This window comes from Megalops cyprinoides, chromosome 20 (genome assembly GCF_013368585.1).
Source record: "Megalops cyprinoides isolate fMegCyp1 chromosome 20, fMegCyp1.pri, whole genome shotgun sequence".
NCBI classification, from domain to species: domain Eukaryota; kingdom Metazoa; phylum Chordata; class Actinopteri; order Elopiformes; family Megalopidae; genus Megalops; species Megalops cyprinoides.
Window position 1 is genome coordinate 12,368,439 of NC_050602.1, and position 17,739 is coordinate 12,386,177.

Below are 17,739 nucleotides of genomic sequence, written 5' to 3' on the forward strand. Positions count from 1 at the left end.
TTGAGTATCTGAAGAAAATGTCATAATCTGAGCTCTCCCATGCGTTCTGCATCATATGCAAACTTACAGCCTGAATTTAAATAAAATGCCTATTGCAGCTGAGGTCACTGAGCCGAGGAAAGAGTCCTTTGCTAAAGGTCATCTACAGTGAGGGAAATCTCAATAATGGACACATTGTCACACAAATTAGTGAAGTTCACACCCATGAAAGGTGAACTAGGGTGTGAAAATTGAAAAACTCTAATAACATATACTGTGGTGAATCCGCTGCTCTTCTATAAAAATGTGTGCCACTTTTGTGTATTATATTTGTGTGTGTGTGTGTGTACGTGCATGCGTTTGCATGTGTACGTGTATGTATGTGTGTGCGTGTGTGTGTGTACGTGCATGGGTCGTGGTGGTGGGCAGGGGATGTTGAAACACAAGCTCACAGTAAATACGACAGAAAGCCGTGCTGAGCGATTCCTATCTATGTGCTCTGAGAGCCCAAGGTTCGCCTCCCTGACAAAGATAGACGATGGACAGGAGCCAACACGTCATGCTGAGGCACGAGGGAGAGTGAGAGAGAGTGTGTGAGAGAGAGAGAGAGAACTGTAATGAGCCTGAAACTCACTCAGCAGGTTGACAGTGGTGTGGAGTGCAGCAGATGTTTCAGCGTTGAGTGATCAGAATGAAAACGGCACAGCAGTTTTGACATGACTGTCTGTGTAAATTAATTTACATCTCGCAGCGCAGCCCACCAGTTGCCCCCACTGACCTGATGCATTCTCTCCCCTGGGTGTGATTTGTAAGCTTCTGTATTTCAAGCCTTTTCAGGATCAATGACAGAGAACATGACATATTCAATCAAACTGCAAAAGGATCCCAGCAAGGGAAATCCAGACACCTTTCAGGCACCCCATTAAAACCTACCACTACAAATGCTCTCCCTTGTTAAATATCAAACTGCATATTTTTCACATAGGTAGCCCCCACCACTACCAATACATATACACACACACACACGCACATACACACACACACACACACTTGCTGATTAAGTGTCACACCACCTGTGTGTTCCATGTCACAAACAGGCATAGCCTCCTGTAATGACTAAGTTGAGCTCATGACCTTTGACCTTAACCCTGATGACGAGAGTGAGACTGGAGTTCAGGGAATGACTGTGATGGGTGGGGGAGGGGAGGGGAGAAACTGTTAGCTTTCTTCCTGTGACTATGGAGCTCAGGAATGCCTCTTACAACACAGTGCAAATCAAGACTGTGCAACAGCATCATCTGCCACTTGTGATAAATCTGTTTAGCTTTCAGTAGGTTTGAAGTCCATCTGCACCTGGTTTTGCTGAAACAGAAAAAAAATCCCTAAAATGAACATTTCCCACTTGCATAATCTGCACTTTCTAAGTGTCATCAGACTGTATTGATTTTGACCACCTCTGTTCTTTTATAGGAAACCAGAACTTTGCATGTGCAGAGAAACTCTTTAAGTCAGTCAGGTCAGTTGATTTGGCTCTGTTCCTGTACACATCATCCAAGACTTCCTGAAAGTTCGCCAGAAACCATTCTTCATGATGGATTCACTGTACAGGTGGGTTTCCATTCTGTATGACTTCAGATGATTCCACACCCACCCCTAACACACCATCACACACAATCATAAGCATACTTGCATAGCCAACCACCCTTTGACCTGCAAAAAAAGCACACTTCCCAGCATTGATCTCAATGAAATATAACATGATGGTGTGTGCATTGCTCTGGGCAATGTGTTATCTTCTTGTTAATGACTATATGACAAAATGACAAGTGTGGCAGTTCTTAGGCCCACTGCTATATTGCTGGCCAAAGACCGTCTCCAAGATAAAAACTGTGCCAAAGAGGGCGTTCGTGTGAACTGAAACTGTCACTGCCACAGGCACAGAGGTAAAGGCAGAGCAGCAGTGCGGCGATAATATGCATATCTCACAATATGTGTGGCACATGTTTGGATGAATTTATATATTTCTATATCCCTTTAACTTTATTCTTCATATAGGTGCGATCTGATAACTGTGGCATTGTGTAGCAGAACTCCAAACAGACGTGAGTATTCTGAGAGCGACTCTGGTAAATCCGTTTTTCCGGGCTGAATTCCGTCAGTGGGTGGAGAGCAGATACCCTCTCTTCTTCCTGTCATCAAAGGAGCTGACGTGCAAGGAGACCGACAAAAGGTCCCCAGATAACACAATCTGGTCTGGTGTCACCTGGACTACCGCACGCAAAAGGAAACCATTTTGCAAATAAATACGAAGTATGAACGTAAAGCATGAACAGATATCTGACATGCGATGTAAAATGATATGTTGTTTCTCAGTGTTATGTTGTCTTCATGAAAGAAACCCGTTAGTCTTTTTTGCGTGTGAGCGGTACCATTTGTGACGCGTACGTAAAGATGACAAAAGCGTCAGTTCTGTCCCACTGGTCGCCTTTGTTAGTGCCTCTCGAAACCCAGGAAACATGAAAGAGGCGAGAGCTGCGGGGCATGTAGTAACGAGCGCGTCATTTGCTTAGAAGCCGCTCCTAAACGCAGCTGCGCTGACGTTGCCCCGGGTGGCGATCGGAAATCACGCACTCCCAGCACGTTTCTATCATGGTTACAGTTCTGAAACTTTATTGAGTGGAATTGCAAACTCGGGGATGTATGTTCATTTAAAAAAAATAATTCTAATGGAAACAGCAGGAACTAATTCCAGTTATGATACATTTTAAAAACTGAACGTCCTAGTTATCCTGCGCATGTCGTTCAGACTACAGGGCGGCAAATCAAACCGGACACTTTCACTGGCAGACAACAACAACCTTAAGAGCCCAGAGGGAGAACAAAATAAAAGTCCGGAACAGAGGGAGAACACAGACTGCTTTTAAATGAGGACCATCGTGTGTCGCCAATTTCCGAGAGCATCAGACGCAAAGAGGTCAATTCAGTTTAGATGTCTGAACTCAGAGAAGCAAACCTTGACTGACACTGAAATGATCTCCTTTAGTATCAGTGTTACAAGTTCGCAAAGATGCACAGTCAGTACCCATGCAAAAGCAATGTGTGCTTGCACTCAGGATCTGAAGGAGAAAAACAACACACAGACATCCTTCGTGTACCTTCCGGCCAGGTCTTTTGGTATACGTAGGACTCCGCTACTAGACTAAATACTTGGTCCACGATACCAAGCCCTGTCGAGACTATGGCACACAGGTTCACGGTATTTCACATCAGCCAGCCACTGGGGGGCACTAGCGGCACTGTCACATGTAATAAAGTGCAGACACTACTGGCGCGGAAATTGTGCTTTCATTCATCAATTACTGTATCAATTAAGAACTGGGGTTAAAATTAGGATCAGGGTTAGAGCAAGATCTGAAATTAGGTTTAGGGTTAGAGTTAGAGTTGAAATTAGTCATAGGTCTGAAATTAGGGTAAGGGTTAGAACTGAAATCAGGGTTGGTTTATGGTTAGGTTTACTATTACTACTACGATGATGGTAACAGTTGCGTTTTGATTACAGGTTAGTTACGACTAGGGTTAGGGTACGATTTAGTCTTACCTTTAGGGATGGAGTTAGAATTAGGATTAGACGCACACAATTAAGAAGGAGGAGCCTTTGGGAGGAGCCTCTTTGGCAGAGTTCGTTAACAAGGCTGGGGTAGTAGTTGGTTGTACATGCTAATATGAAGATTCTGGGTGCATAATAATGGGACAGGGGGCTTAACAGAGCGCTCCTGAGGAAATAAAAAGAGAGAACAAAGGGCATAACCCAGGTGAATTTTTGGTTTGGTGGTAATTTTAGGCCTAGGGTTATGATTAGGGCTGAAATAATGTTTAAGGTAGGGTTAGTGCTAGATTTAGGGGTTGGACACTATCATAACTGTAGCCCTGTGTTGAACTGAACAGTCAGTTGTAGGACTTTGTTGTTATCTTTAATTGACTTGGTCCTGAGTTGATGATTTGTAAAATCAATCCATTGTTGTTTAACTGCTTCCACTTTTGTGGGTCATCATCAACCCGTACCGTGACATTTATACACTAACGTCTTTCCACTGTTGGGCAATGCTGTCCATGTATCTTTATTGTATGTGCAGATACCCCTTTCTTTTTGAAGTGGCTCGGTTCAAGAGTGCTTGCTAAATGACTGGAAGTAAAAAGCATTTGAGTGTAGATGTCTCCCTCTAGTGGAAATGAGTCTACATCACACACTTAAATGAATGAACTTTCAATAAAGAGTCCTCTGATTTTCTAGAGTTCGTTGTTCAGTCAGAGACAGTTTATCGGTGGCGAGAGCACACGGTCTGCTTCAGGAGTTTCAGTTACTGAATGGTTGAACCTAACCTAAGGAGTCGTGGTGATGCCACAATGAATCCACAGTGAATCCACAACTCAGTCGCAGAACCATATCATGGTAAGTGCACACAGAGTATGTGCTGCAGTACGATACAATAGCCGTCTTGCAATTGCTGCAGTTTTAAGTACAACATTTATGGTATCCGGTCGAGAGTTTTCTACTTCCGGTTTTGTGCTGACGAGGCGGAAGAAAAAGTTTCATTCAAACTCTTACGTGTCCGCCGGCTTTACACACGCGGAGTCGGATCGCACGGGTGGTCATTAGGTAGCTAGCTGGCTAGCAAGGTGACTGTCTGAGCATGGCGCCAAGAGGCAATAGTAAGCAACAGTCGGAAGAAGACCTCCTGCTACAAGACTTTAGCAGGAACCTCACCTTCAAATCTTCGATACTTTTCTACGGCAATGCCCTCATCGTCTCCGCTTTGCCCATATGTGAGTAGTTTTTAACTTGCTGTTATATTTATTGTGAGCTAGCTAACTGGGTGGCATTGGCCGATAGAGATGCCATGAAGCAACAGCGTTATCTGACACTGTGTTTTTGGCAAGCCTTTTAGCTAGCCAGTTGTCTAACAGCATGCGTACGTTACATTTGCAATATTATCTACATTTATAGAGTGGTGACTGCGTTGCTTGTAGTCTACCTATCAAATAGCGTACTCTGAGAAGATAGCTGGTAGTTAGATAACTCGTTTAAAGTTCAAATTCCAGTTCTCTCTCCTGAGAACATTGTGGCTTGTTGCTTAAAAGCGTTTAAAGTTTTTATCTAGCTAGATTAGCTATGTTCCTTTGTTGATTACTACCTTAATGTCTTTGGTGGTCAAAAACGTAGTAGTAGTAATATTACTAATATTAATAAAATGATAGTTGTGGTTGTGAAACAGTGAGTTGGATGGGTTGTTAAGGAGAGCCCCCACTAATTAGTTCACATACAGTACTTTTTATTGGTAAATGAAGTGTGCTTAGCTACATAGGCAAGTTAGCTCAAGTGTGCTGAGTAAACGTTGCAATGTTCTCAAAGTGCATTTCTACCTTTGTTAGTAAGAGCAGTCATGGTACGCATGCATGTGCAGACCCATAATACAAACACTAGAGGAAACTGTAGGTAGTTCACTTTGATATGTTGTTCAGTATAAGTAGCTAAGCAATTCTGTTTCAAAGAGTTCATTGGTCAGGGGACGGAAAGTCATTAAGTGGGCAGTGTCTGTGAGCTTGGTTATCTGAACTGTGACTTTAATCTGTCAGGGCTCTACTGGAGGATATGGCATATGGACCTTGTCCAGTCTGCAGTTCTCTACAGCGTCATGACCCTCATCAGCACATACCTGGTTGCCTTAGCTTACAAGAATGTCAAATTTGTCCTCAAACACAAGTAAGTGTTCAAAGTAAGAATTTAAGGAACACTTCAGAATCTAAATACCATTATGGTCCCGGTTTTGTTGGACGTTAATGTTTGTATGAGGGTAACGAGTGTACCTTCTCTCTCTCCCTTCAAGAATCGCCCAGAAACGGGAAGATGCCATTTCCTATGAGGTAATCCGCAAGCTGTCGGAGGCAGACAACAGGAAAATGTCCCGCAAGGAGAAGGATGACAGGTTGGGCACTGTGATTGAAGAGATTACAACTGACTGTTCTTTGGTTAGACATATTGCTGAAAACAGTGGTTGGTTTGTATGAGAGAGGCTATTGATCCTGGTCCTGATTGGTGAGATTGTGGATTTTTTTGGACTTCATCATTGTGACTGAACTGAGGAGTGTAAGTTTCTTTGTTTTGCAGTATGAAATCGGCCTGAACAGGCCAATTTCATACTGCAAAACGAAGAACCCTGCACTTCCTCTGATTTGATATTATCCATGTGATACTTTTGACCCATCCAAAGATTCAGACCAGAATTACTCATTGTTCAGTACTTCACAGGGTTGCCATGGATTGGGGGGTGTCACTGATTGATCTGTATAGGTCCATTTGTTCTGTTCTGTGTCTGTGGTATAGAACTCCTGTCACCTGCTGGGTTTTAACCTAACATTTCTGAGCAGAAGACCACAAGAACAGCATGTGCTATAAATGCATTTGTGTGCTGCTGTGAAACAGAATGTGGTACATTGCTGTTTGCAGTTTGCTGCTCATTTATAAACATAACAGGCCTTGCATGCTACATTCATTGTATTACACAATGTATGCCTGTCATAGGTCAGAACTAATACCTGCTGTCCCAGTTGCCACTTCCACTCAGTTTTAATCATATAATGTTTTAGTCATTGTTTCATCCATTTTTGTCGCCAGCTGAAGGAAACGGCCCTCAAATGGCACTGTCACCCACACAGTGTCTGGGCAGCTGCTGTAGTAGCAGAATTTTACCACTAGGGGGTAAGATCAGCAAAGATCAGCAAAGTACTGTAGTTGCACCCCAAATGACCAGTGGCTGGTTCGGCTCTTGTTTAATAGACTTAGAGGCCATGTTTATAATTGAATGGCTCTCAGTGTTGTGGGGGGTGAATAACAATAAATGGATGACCCTGTTCCTCTCCATTCCTCCAACAGGATCTTGTGGAAGAAGAATGAGGTGGCGGACTATGAGGCCACAACTTTCTCTATTTTCTACAACAACGCCCTCTACCTCATCCTCATCATTGTTGCCTCTTTCTTCTTGCTGAAGAACTTCAACCCCACTGTGTATCCTTTACTGCCTCCAGGTCCTTCAAGCAACGTATAAAACATTTGCATACAGTATGACGTTGACTTTTCACATTCACCCCGGAAGTAGTCTGGGTATATGCTTCACTGCACTGTGAGTCCATCCCACCTGCTAGTGCACTTTATTGTCAAAATTAACCAATTTAATATGGGAAAAGTTATCAATAGCAATGACTTTGTAGATTTCTGTGTGTAATTGAATGCAAGCTCTTAAGTGTCACTCTTTGGAGGAATGCACAGCAGACAAGGGTTGACTATTGTTCTGCATCAGATGCACGTTTCAGGCACTAGCTTAATCTCTGGCAGGTGTATTAGCAAAGTGTGTTCATTGTGGCATTAGTGATGCAGTCAGTTAAATCAGTGATTTTGTTAGTGGATAGATGCGTTTCAGTTTGGCTGCTCTTTTGAGGTGGTTTCCAGGACGCAGACGGTAAGTACTGTCACAAGCTGGAGCTGGACTGGTTTTCAGGGGCCTGTGTCTGTGAATCTGGAGTTGGAATATGGTGCTTAGCCGCTCAGCTAGGTGCTGGCTATGGGATAATTCAGTTGCCCTGGCAAAGGGAATCTGCCAGGCAACACAGCAAAACCTTATTTTACATTTACATTTACATTTATTCATTTGGCAGATGCTTTTATCCAGAGCGACTTACAAGTGAAGCAAAGTACAGCACCAGCAAAAAGCCATATAAAGAGTCAACAATATTAGAAACACTGCATGACCTACTTTCAATAGCCAGACAAGGTACAAGCTAGTAGGTAGGGATATGAGTACATTCATTTTAAATAAGAAAAACAAAGTTTAAGACTTAAGAATGTGCTTTACGTTGTAGTGTTTCAGGTGATCAGGTGGGCACAGAAGAGCTGTGCCTTCAGATGTTTCTTGAAGATCGTGAGGGACTCAGCGGAGTGTATGAAATTATTTTGAAGGCTGCCTTGTTTGTACTTGTATGTAGATTAACAGTATGAGTGGGATAATGTTGTTGTCTTATAAGCACGGTGTGGCAGAGTATCAGTGTTCTCTGTTCATCGTTGTGAGTGTCACTGGATTTAAATCATTTTCCTTGACAGATTCCTTCCAGGAACTACATCCTGTCTATCAGTACTGCATCTGGACTCATTGCCCTGCTGTCCACTGGCTCCAAGTGAGCCCAGAGGGAATTTGTTCTGAAAGTTGAGGGTTAGGAGAGAGGGGATTTCTTTTTTGGGGGGAGGGATGGGTGTGGGTGTGGGTGGGGGTGCTGAGCTTGGATTCCAGCCATGGTCATAAACACAGAGATCACTCCAAGGCAGTATGACAATAAAACGTATTAAACTTTCAAGAAGTTTTGTGTTCTTTATTTTCCTTCAACGGCTTTGATTCTGTATTGGTTGAGAGGATTTTGTCAATGTTCTGGGAAAGTCAGACTACCAATGACCAAGAAAATAATGAGAAAAAAACATCTGCAACACCATAACTTTATTTAATCAAGCTAAATAATATACATTTATTTATTTATATTTATACTGTATATATTTACAAAAGCTGCTGTTTCGTGGCAAAGAAGATCCAAGAGGTGGTAAGAGACAATAATGCTTGTTTGTTTGGTAGCTGTTTAAAACAGCCCAAAAAGCCAACATTTATCAATCTTTCATAAAAGCTGAAACTTTTTAGATGACATATTAATCATTTAAAAGAGCAAATTGGTGTAATTTTAGTCTTAGGAGAAGCACAGAAGACAAAGAATTTCAATAACTTCCGTTTCCAAAGTGTTTTTCATGTTTCCATTTCCGAACTTCAATGATGGAGATATTTCAGAAAACTCAGATTTTTTTTCAGATTAGTCGTTTGAATCATTCATCTTTGGCGCTCTTCTCAGAGCAAGTTGCAGTCTTGGATTGTGGGTGATGGAGTTTGAGGCTGCTCACATCATTGGCAGAATGTTTTTACACTAAATCCCAACAATGCATGAATGAAAAGAATACTGACCTTTGTCATACAGTGGGGTGTGTTTTCATGCTAGGACCACAACTGAACCTCAGCAGAAAGAGAACCACTAAGAACCAATCAAGAGCCACAGAGTGTAACAGAAATGAAAATCTCTGCCCCTGTTGCAGGTGTAAATAGTGACCATTACTTGCATTTTCATTTCACCCCAGAATCCTTTGCAGCAAGACTGGGAATCTTGCCCCAGTCCCCACAAATACGTATACCCCTTTTCCACTCAGGGGACTGTGCTGTGCCAAGCCATTCTGGAATCTGCAGTGTATGGGCCTGCCTGGCAAGGCTTGGTTGGTTTTCCATTACAGTACCCGGCCACAAAAAATGAATAGCTATTTGCTGTAGACTCGTAAGCTGACAAAACATCAAGATATATTGAAGCATCTGTTTTGTTAATATGAAAATTTGCTAGCTATATTTTATAAGAATCCCTCTCAGAGCGGGGTCACTTTTGGATCCTCTGTAGGTATAGGGTACATCCCACCAACTGGTAAGTGATACCTATCATCCCACAAAGGATAGCAACAGCTGTCTATGTTATCAATGATAAAGGGCAAATTAGTGTAGCTTTAGATAGCTGTAGCCGTGACATACCTGCATTGCTTAGGATGAATAAGCTAATATTTGACAAAAAAAAAGTCAAGTCAACTCAAGACTGCTTAAATGACAGCTACAGTCAAGCATTTAAGTCCATCAAGGTTCTTATAACATTTTATCCCTCCTGACAGCTTTGGAACTGAACAATACAACACAACCATTTAGTTTGCCAACTCTGCTTCTGATCTGCTTGTAACACAGCCAGCACCAGAAAACCTCTCCAGACTTGGTGAGTCAGCCTGGTCCCAGCTCTACAGTGGAAAGGGGCCTGACTGCCCATAAGGGAGATGCACCAGGACACCATAAGCATCACATTTCACTTCACAGCTGCATGAATGTATTTTGCTGGTGCTTTTCAATTTTTGTAAGAAGTCAGCTGATCCACAAAAACTGAGACACACTCAAAATACTACTAGTAGGACCCACAAACTAAGATCTGAAGTGGAACCGATCGTCACGTCAGAGAGGAGGCAACAGACACTTTATTTAAATATCTAATATTGCATTTTCATGAAGGAAGTTGAGTTTTAGCAGATCCGACCCCTCAGAGAGTTTTATCTTTTCGTGTTGCTATATTTGGTCTGTATTTAGTTTCAGATACGGTCAGGCATAGTAATAATCATTTGGTTTTCAGTTCTCATTTGTTATTTGTCATGTAGCAGCTTGTTCCCATCACTTCATCACCAGCTGACACTCTTTGCTAAGCACTCTGGCAAAGGCAAAGTTCCCTTCAAAAGAGATCCACAGAGCGCTTTGCCCTCTTTCAGTTACATGACAGAACTGTAGTTCCCTAGTTGGCCTGAGGGGGGAGACACACACAAGCAATGACAAGCGGATCCATTCTCCTCAGGGACGCAGACTCCACTTTACTAGCATCAGTGATCCCTCACTGCCAAACAGGAAGTCCACTCCAGGAGGTCACGCAGGGGTCACGGTTCACACTGACGCACAGGGTGGGGCTAGATGAGCGGACCTTTAGAAGGTAATACATCAGAATAACACAGTACGAGGAGTTACACTGCTTGGATGAGGATTTGTTTTCCAGACACTTTTTTCTGTGATTGTCTCTTGGTTTGATTTGCTGTATAAACCCATTTAGGACGCACATTATGACCCCTCCCACAAAGGCATGCATTTGTCGCAGAGGAGCTCAGCATGAAATGTGGAGTATTTGCAGGATCTGTGTTGGAGACGCATAAGATCACCATGACAGGGGAACACGGCGGGGGTACAGGTACCACAGAGGGGCCCTCCGCCCCCCACCCTGGCCCCCAGGGTCCTATGAACGGACATCCCTCTTGCTGTGGGGCCTATTCCCCAAGATGTGATCGATGTCGGATGCCACGTCAGACGTTATCTTTGGAAGCACCTGAACAAGAAAACATTGTCACTTGACCTTTAAAGACGAGGCACCGGTGCACTGGCTCTGAAATGTCCTCTCCCCCATCTGTTCATGTTAAGACATGAGATTTCACACTTCAGTTTACAATGTGGTATCTCAGCTCAGCAGCTAACTGTACCCCTCAAGCATTTGAGATTCTCATGAGAGTCAGGTGTCTTAGAGGTTAAGGCACAGAAAAATGAGGAGAAAGACAGGAGGGCAGGGATTGTCAAGGAAACACACAGCTACCGGTGTCAGGAATCAAAATTTAAACAAATGTAATTAAATAAAGCCCAGACCACGAAAAACAGACACTCACCTGTATAGCGCCCAGGTTCTCTGTCAGCTGTTCTGGGTTTGATGTTCCCAGGAGTACTGAGCTCACCCCCTCGTTCCGCAGGCACCAGGCTGGAGAGGTAAGTGACAGAACATGGAGAACAGCAGATGACAGTATTTCTACCATAGGAGAACTTTCATTTTTTGGAGACTTATGCTTGAGACATGCATCTTTGTAGACTGGCGGCTGCCGTGTGTCATAATTATGGGGGAGGTGGGAGGGGACATTTGTCGGTTCTGATTGGTCAGGTCCAGGGCTTGGGCTAATACTAAATGTTCTCACAACACCTCCACAGTCTGCAGTAATGGTTTTTAGCTGCAAAAATCAACTAACTATTCTCTTTAAATGCACCACAGAGAAATTACACCTGGTGTCCAGTAGATGACAGCATGTGCATAGCAAGAGCTATGGATCTGAGCAAGAGGAATCACTGGAAAACCAGAACATGCTCTGTTGCATGATGAAAACGAATCTCCTCAATGGAAGCACTAATTACTAATTTCCACACAGCACATCCATGAGCAGTCCTTGAAATTACTGCTAATGGCTACTGCTAGGTGGCAGCACACAGAATGTGAGTCAACCATGACAGCAGTGAGTAGACATTCTGCTGTGCCCCTTCTGCTTACCCACAGCCAGTTGAGGAAGGGTGCAGCTCAGCTTCTCTGCGATGTGGGCCAGCTCCTTCAGCTTGGCCTGCTGCTTCCTCCCATCCTCACTCACGATCTTGTCCTTCAGCCACTGGTATGACTGGGGGGAGAGAGGGTAGAGCTTGAAACAGACCAACGATAATGACCCAGGATAGCAATCTAACTAATCTATCAAAAGAAGAACGTAAAGGGCCACAATCCAATGCTATCAGTGCACTTCAGTGCTGTCGGAGCAGCAAACAGGCAGAAGCAATCAATTCCCGCTGTAGAGTGGAGGTCACTGCAAGGACAGTCAATGAGCAGGCAGAGGGGTGTCAGCTGTTTCCCACCATACCTTCATGGAGGCCCGGGAGGATTCTGGGACGCCGTTCTCGTACTTCCCCGTGATGATTCCGCAGGCCAGCGGAGACCACGAGACCACGCCCACACCTGCAGCCACACACACACACAACCACAGGTGAGACGGGAGCACCCACAGCCAGGAGCGGAGACGCACCACAGGTGAGATGACGGAAGAGGCGACGGCGCAGGAAAGACAGCGCACCGCAGCGCGCGCAGGCCGAACAGCACCTGCAGCGCAGAAAGGTGGTAACAGAATGCGACACGTCGCTTTGACCAGCTGCTTCAGCATAACAGGGATGCACCGAGTGTGTGAGAGGAAACACAAAGCCCAGAGCAATGCGTTCTCAGTCACAGGTGTGCCTAACGCAGTGCTATTATAGGGAGCTGAAGAGCAAAACTCCTTTATTCTTCGTGGAAAGGCGCAAAGGCGCTCGGCAGCTTGTTTAGGTATGCTGATTTCTTTATTTACATCTACATTTACATTCGTTCAGCAGACACTTTTATCCAGAGCGACTTACACATCAGAGGGCATTCTTTGCATACAAGGAGTGTAAATACCAACTGTAAAAGAAACATCAGCAAGCAACATTTCAAAGAGCTGTTAATACATTCATAGCAAAGAATCCTTGTCTGTGAAAATATGACCCAAGGCTACTTTACAAGTATAAGAGTATTCAGATTTGAATCCCCGCTGGAACACTGTTGTCATTTCCTAGAGCAAATGGCTTGAAATATCCAGCTTGAAATATGTAAAAACATATGTACAGTATAAATGATAATGTGTAAAAAATGTTATATGTAAATGTAATCTGTGGTGTCTGCCTTTTTCACTGCCTCTGACTAGCGCCAACATTCAACACCTGACACCCAGACCAACAGCTTTGACTGACACCTGCCTATCTTGTGGTAGAGTTCGGGCAGCTGCACCTCGACCTTGTCCCTCTGGAAGAAGTGGTACTCGGCCTGCTCACACACCGGCGGGATCATGTTGAACTGCCGTGCCACGGAGTACGCCTCCTGAAGGGGCAGAATGGGGGGGGGGGGGGGGGGGTGTAGAGGATGAGAGAAAAGTAGACAAGGGAGAATTTCCTTGAACACGACACTTTTTCTGTGAATTATTCATGCCGTTTCAAGAATCCAAGAAGCCCAGATGTGCTTTTTAAGAAACTGCAGAGGCACCGGCTTACCTCGGAATCATCGCAAAAATACGAAAAAGAGACAAAAAGACAGAGACACTCTTCTGATGATGTTCCAAATTTCCTTCCAATCTCCCGCAGCCTTGATTATTTGATTATTTTAATTTGTGCGTGATACCCCCCAGTTCTCTTCTCTCCAAAGCCCTTAAAACCCTCAGCAGAAGTGATTTTTATAGCAATTTCCATTTAATCAGACAATACAGGCAGTCCCCGTTTCGCGGTGATCCGGATCCAGTGATTCTGACATCTATAAACACGCTGCCACGCATTGTTCTACACGAAATTTCCCATTTAAAACATGAGAATGGCTGGGGAGCGAGGGCGAGCGCGGAGAGAGCAGAGACCAGCGGTGTGAGCAACGGCGTGAAAAACAATCTGTGCCGCTCTTTCTTATTTCAGTTTGGTGTTGTTTTGTATGCAGTGAAATCAACGGGGGACCTAAGGAAAATGCATCTCCTGCATCTTCTAAGTGTGTCCGCTACATCGCTCGCCCAGTAATGAACATCTGTGATCATTATGCGTCTTGATATCCTCCATCACAGTGCATGCCACAGTAATGAACATATTCAGGACAAACTCATTTTGACCCATGGCACTCTTTCATGCTTCAAAAACCTTTGAATAGATGTTAATCACAGCGTATGCCAGGACATAATTTGCATTGTATATCAGAATCCATATGCATATTGTGATACGTTGGTTATTTTCTAAATACATATGCTATATGATCAAGATTGAATGGTAGTCAGTGTGGAGAATGAGCAGACATGTTTAAGCTGTACAGTGGTTGTATTGTGGTGGAGTGTAGGGTTTGTGGGAGCTGTACAGTGTTAGTATTGTGTTGGACTACAGGTTATGTTTAAGTTATACATTGGTTGTATTGAGTTGTAGTGTATTGTGAGTAGTTGTTGTGTTTAAGCTGTATAGCGGTAGTATTGTAGTAGAAGGCAGGTTGTGTTTAAACTGTACAATGGTAGTATTGCAGTGGAGGTTGTATGGAACTTGTGTGGAGTTGTGTTCAATTTCTCTCACCATAATCTCCATAGCTGTCCACCGAGATGTCCCCCAGTACATGGCCATGCCTTGGTTTATCACATAGGTCATGGCTCTCACAATCTCTGTAAAGACAAGACAATCAGTCAGCAAACCTATTTATCTGGCTAGCGAACTAGCTATTAATGAATCTTTTCATCAATCCCCATATATGAAAATATCACAATTAATAAATATGAGCAAGAAAAAGCGAGATACTGTAATTATATGAAGATTAATTAGATATATATGGAGAGTGCAGAAATACAAGCAACATGTTAAATCCATGCTGCATTAAATCAATTTGTACTTATTACACATTACATTCCAACAGAAGAGAGTGAAGTGTTTTCTTGTTTTTACATATAAAACAGGAGGCATGCGGTAGATATAAAAAGTCTTCTGCGGGGATGTAGACAGGTATACAACAGCAGGCAACGCTTCAGCTCACTTCCTCTTTGCTTAAAACCATGGAGGGGCTCACCGCTCGCTCGGAATTAAAATATTCACTTTGATCACCGCGAGCCATTCCACAAACCGGGAGAATTAAGGGATTTGGGAGAAATTATAATTTTTTGCAGACAGATTCTCATCGCATTAGTGCTTCTCCACTGAAAACTGGGCGAAAAAAAAAGAGAACAGCCTTGGAGCTCCTTTGTGTTCCCCTGGGGCCAGCTGTCACTCTGCCTTAATGTCACGTAATTACACAGAGAAGGTCTTAAAATATCCGGCTCCACGTGCGGCGGAGGGAGGAGGAGAGAGGTCCGCAGCACGTACGCGGAGCTACCTGAGGGGCCCGTGTGAGGCGCGGGCTTTGCGGGTGCGTCTGAAAAGCACCCCTCCTCTCCGTTCTCAAAGAAAGCCAAGGCTCTTGAGTCTCTGCTGTGCAGAGCCCTGTGGACAGGTGTGGGCCCCGGTCTGAGTAGAGTGAGACAGACTGTGAGCCAACAACGGTAGGCTTGAATCCCAAGTGAGACTGTGCTGTTGTACCCTCGAGCTCAGGCCTTGATCACACAGTTCTTGTCCTGGGGATACAGCCCGATTTTTGTTCCTGCTGCCTTTAGTTATTTTTGAATGAGATGTTGAATATGTCCTGATCTGGTTTTGATGTCACCTGAAAGGTATCTCCTTCGGGCAAACGAGAAGAGGAAGGGTGTTGTCAGAGGTGCGTTCATGTAAAATTATTTCTGACCATTACTGGCCCTTAAACAAGACTTGCGCGGCTGTTTCAAGCAAAAATAAATGATAGTTTAATTCATTGTTTCAGGCCTGAAAACATTTACTTGAACAAGTAGTTAATCTTATGCAATAAAGCTGAATGCTAACCAGTATGACTTATGTGATTAAGGGACAAATTGTTATTAAAGTTACTTGTGTCTTTTACAAGCACATTAATCACAAAAAACAGTCAGTATTTCACAAAGGACTAACAGCACATCCAGTCAAGTGATGTCAAATCCCAGAACTGAATGAGGACCAGGCTTGGGAACCATTGCTCTTCCTGATATGCTGTGCATGTGTAATAAAAATGAAGCAGTGAGAGGTCCCCTGGAATGGTGTGTACAGATAGGTAATAAGCTGTCATAAGCTCCACTAGCCAGGGTCAGCCTCGCTTTCATCCTCTCGCTCCTCCGAGGTCAACCGGTACCGCACCGAAAAAACAAGAGGTTAGCTCAGCACTGCGACGGGGAGCAAACAAGAGAGGCAAACATATTTCAGTGTCGCACGGCGAGGGACAGCAACCTGCCTTGCGGAAACAAAAGACGAATCTGTGTCAGGCTGTTCGGAGAAAAAAAGTCTCTTTCATTAAAAACTTGTTTTCCGTGCTAAGCGCTGAGCAGTGCGGGAGACAGGGAGAGTGTGTGGGCGTTGCAGGTGCGAGGCAGAGAAGAGAATCGGTCCGGCGTGTTCGGGCGGCACCTGTGCGCGTGGAGAGAGCGAAGCTTTTCAGCAGGAGGTTATCCTCTTACCATCAGGTGCCCCACCTGCCCTCACAGGAAGGAGGAAAGAGAAAACGTCACAGAAGCCTTACGATGTAGCCTCTGTGTTATGGCAACCCTGTGGGAGCTACACGTGTTGGCAAGGGGTGTACGAACTGCCAAGGGGTCATGCAAGTCTGTTTTGTTCTTCTTCAAAGACAGATGTAGCCATCCAGGAATCATTTCACCCAGAATCTCAGTTACCTCAGGAGACCAAACAGAAAAGAGCCCGCGCTGAGACCAAAGAGGAAGTAAAGAACACTGACACCAAACAGAAAATAATCTGTAGTTAGACCACAAAGGAATGAACCAGTAACGGGATCAAAGATGAAATAATCATCACCAATAGTATACCACGAGCCAGTTTCTCTGGAGTCAGCAACAGCAGAGAGGGAGGCCCTGTAACTGTCACATGTGTGTAGGAGGGAGAGAGGCTGCAGGAGCTGCACTGGGATTCAATGTCCAATGTCTGAAGAAGAAATGACAGTAATGGGAAGAGGCTTTATCCCATACATCATATACATCATGCTGCATGTCCCCGGGGGACTGGGCACTGTGACACACCGTGTATGTGTGTGTGTGTGTGTGTGTGTGTGTGTATGTGGGAGACGGGGGTGAAGCCTTACAATACATACACACACACGCTGCGCAGGAGCTGAAATAACACAAAGAAACACAATCCCCTTGCGTCTTTAATTAGCCGCTGTGAAATTTCTCATTGAGAGAAGGACGCAGCGTCAGGCTCACTATCAGCAAATCTACCTTTTACACAGACATCTAATGGAGCACTCAACATTTACAGCAAAATGCATTCACTCAAATGACCTGCAACATGGACCCGCGTCCTCTTCCTGTTTGCGTGGGCAGCCAGCTAATGACAGCATTTTACATGCATGGCACAGCGATAGCCGAGGGGTGTGTGTGTGCGTGAGTGGGAGGGCGATGATAACACTGTTTGATTTGATTCAGTGCAATAACAGTCTCCAGTCTCTCTACCTACTCTGTATAGTGAGCGCAAAAGGTCCACGTCTGGTCCAAACAACTAGGCTGATGTGGGATAAATGACGGCAGGGGAGTGCCCATAGGTCTCCAGTTGGTGTTAGAGGCGTTACTTAACATTGAATGCACTTCCTTTCCCCCACCAACAAAATCCTGTCTCTCCATACTTCTGAGTGGCTGTTAAG

At 44.3% G+C, this 17,739-nt stretch overlaps 2 protein-coding genes across 2 annotated transcripts in view; one reads left to right on the top strand and one right to left on the bottom strand.

Moving 5' to 3' along the window:
* Positions 1 to 4,595: 4,595 nt before the first annotated feature.
* On the top strand, positions 4,596 to 8,315 carry LOC118795777 (translocon-associated protein subunit gamma-like). Its single transcript, XM_036554505.1, has 5 exons — positions 4,596 to 4,803; positions 5,614 to 5,740; positions 5,865 to 5,963; positions 6,911 to 7,042; positions 8,143 to 8,315. Exons 1-5 carry the CDS (start codon positions 4,671 to 4,673, stop codon positions 8,207 to 8,209), a joined length of 558 nt encoding a protein of 185 aa, XP_036410398.1. The 5' UTR covers positions 4,596 to 4,670; the 3' UTR covers positions 8,210 to 8,315.
* A 1,364-nt stretch (positions 8,316 to 9,679) lies between these two features.
* The window catches only part of LOC118795742 (voltage-gated potassium channel subunit beta-1-like), a 36,319-nt gene continuing 28,259 nt past the window's right edge, over positions 9,680 to 17,739 (bottom strand). Inside the window, exons 9-14 of the mRNA XM_036554447.1 lie at positions 14,577 to 14,662; positions 13,245 to 13,365; positions 12,341 to 12,435; positions 11,986 to 12,106; positions 11,339 to 11,427; positions 9,680 to 11,007 (exon numbers count right to left, since the gene is read on the bottom strand). Of these exons, the coding sequence (XP_036410340.1) occupies positions 10,918 to 11,007; positions 11,339 to 11,427; positions 11,986 to 12,106; positions 12,341 to 12,435; positions 13,245 to 13,365; positions 14,577 to 14,662 (602 nt within the window). The 3' untranslated portion in view covers positions 9,680 to 10,917. The remainder of the gene's footprint in view (positions 11,008 to 11,338; positions 11,428 to 11,985; positions 12,107 to 12,340; positions 12,436 to 13,244; positions 13,366 to 14,576; positions 14,663 to 17,739) is intronic.

Coding starts and splice junctions, on each gene's coding strand:
- LOC118795777 (XM_036554505.1), top strand. CDS start 4,671: ATGGCGCCAAGAGGCAATAGTAAGCAACAGTCGGAAGAAGACCTCCTG. Junction 4,804..5,613: donor CGTCTCCGCTTTGCCCATAT/GTGAGTAGTTTT, acceptor TTAATCTGTCAG/GGCTCTACTGGAGGATATGG. Junction 5,964..6,910: donor CGCAAGGAGAAGGATGACAG/GTTGGGCACTGT, acceptor TTCCTCCAACAG/GATCTTGTGGAAGAAGAATG.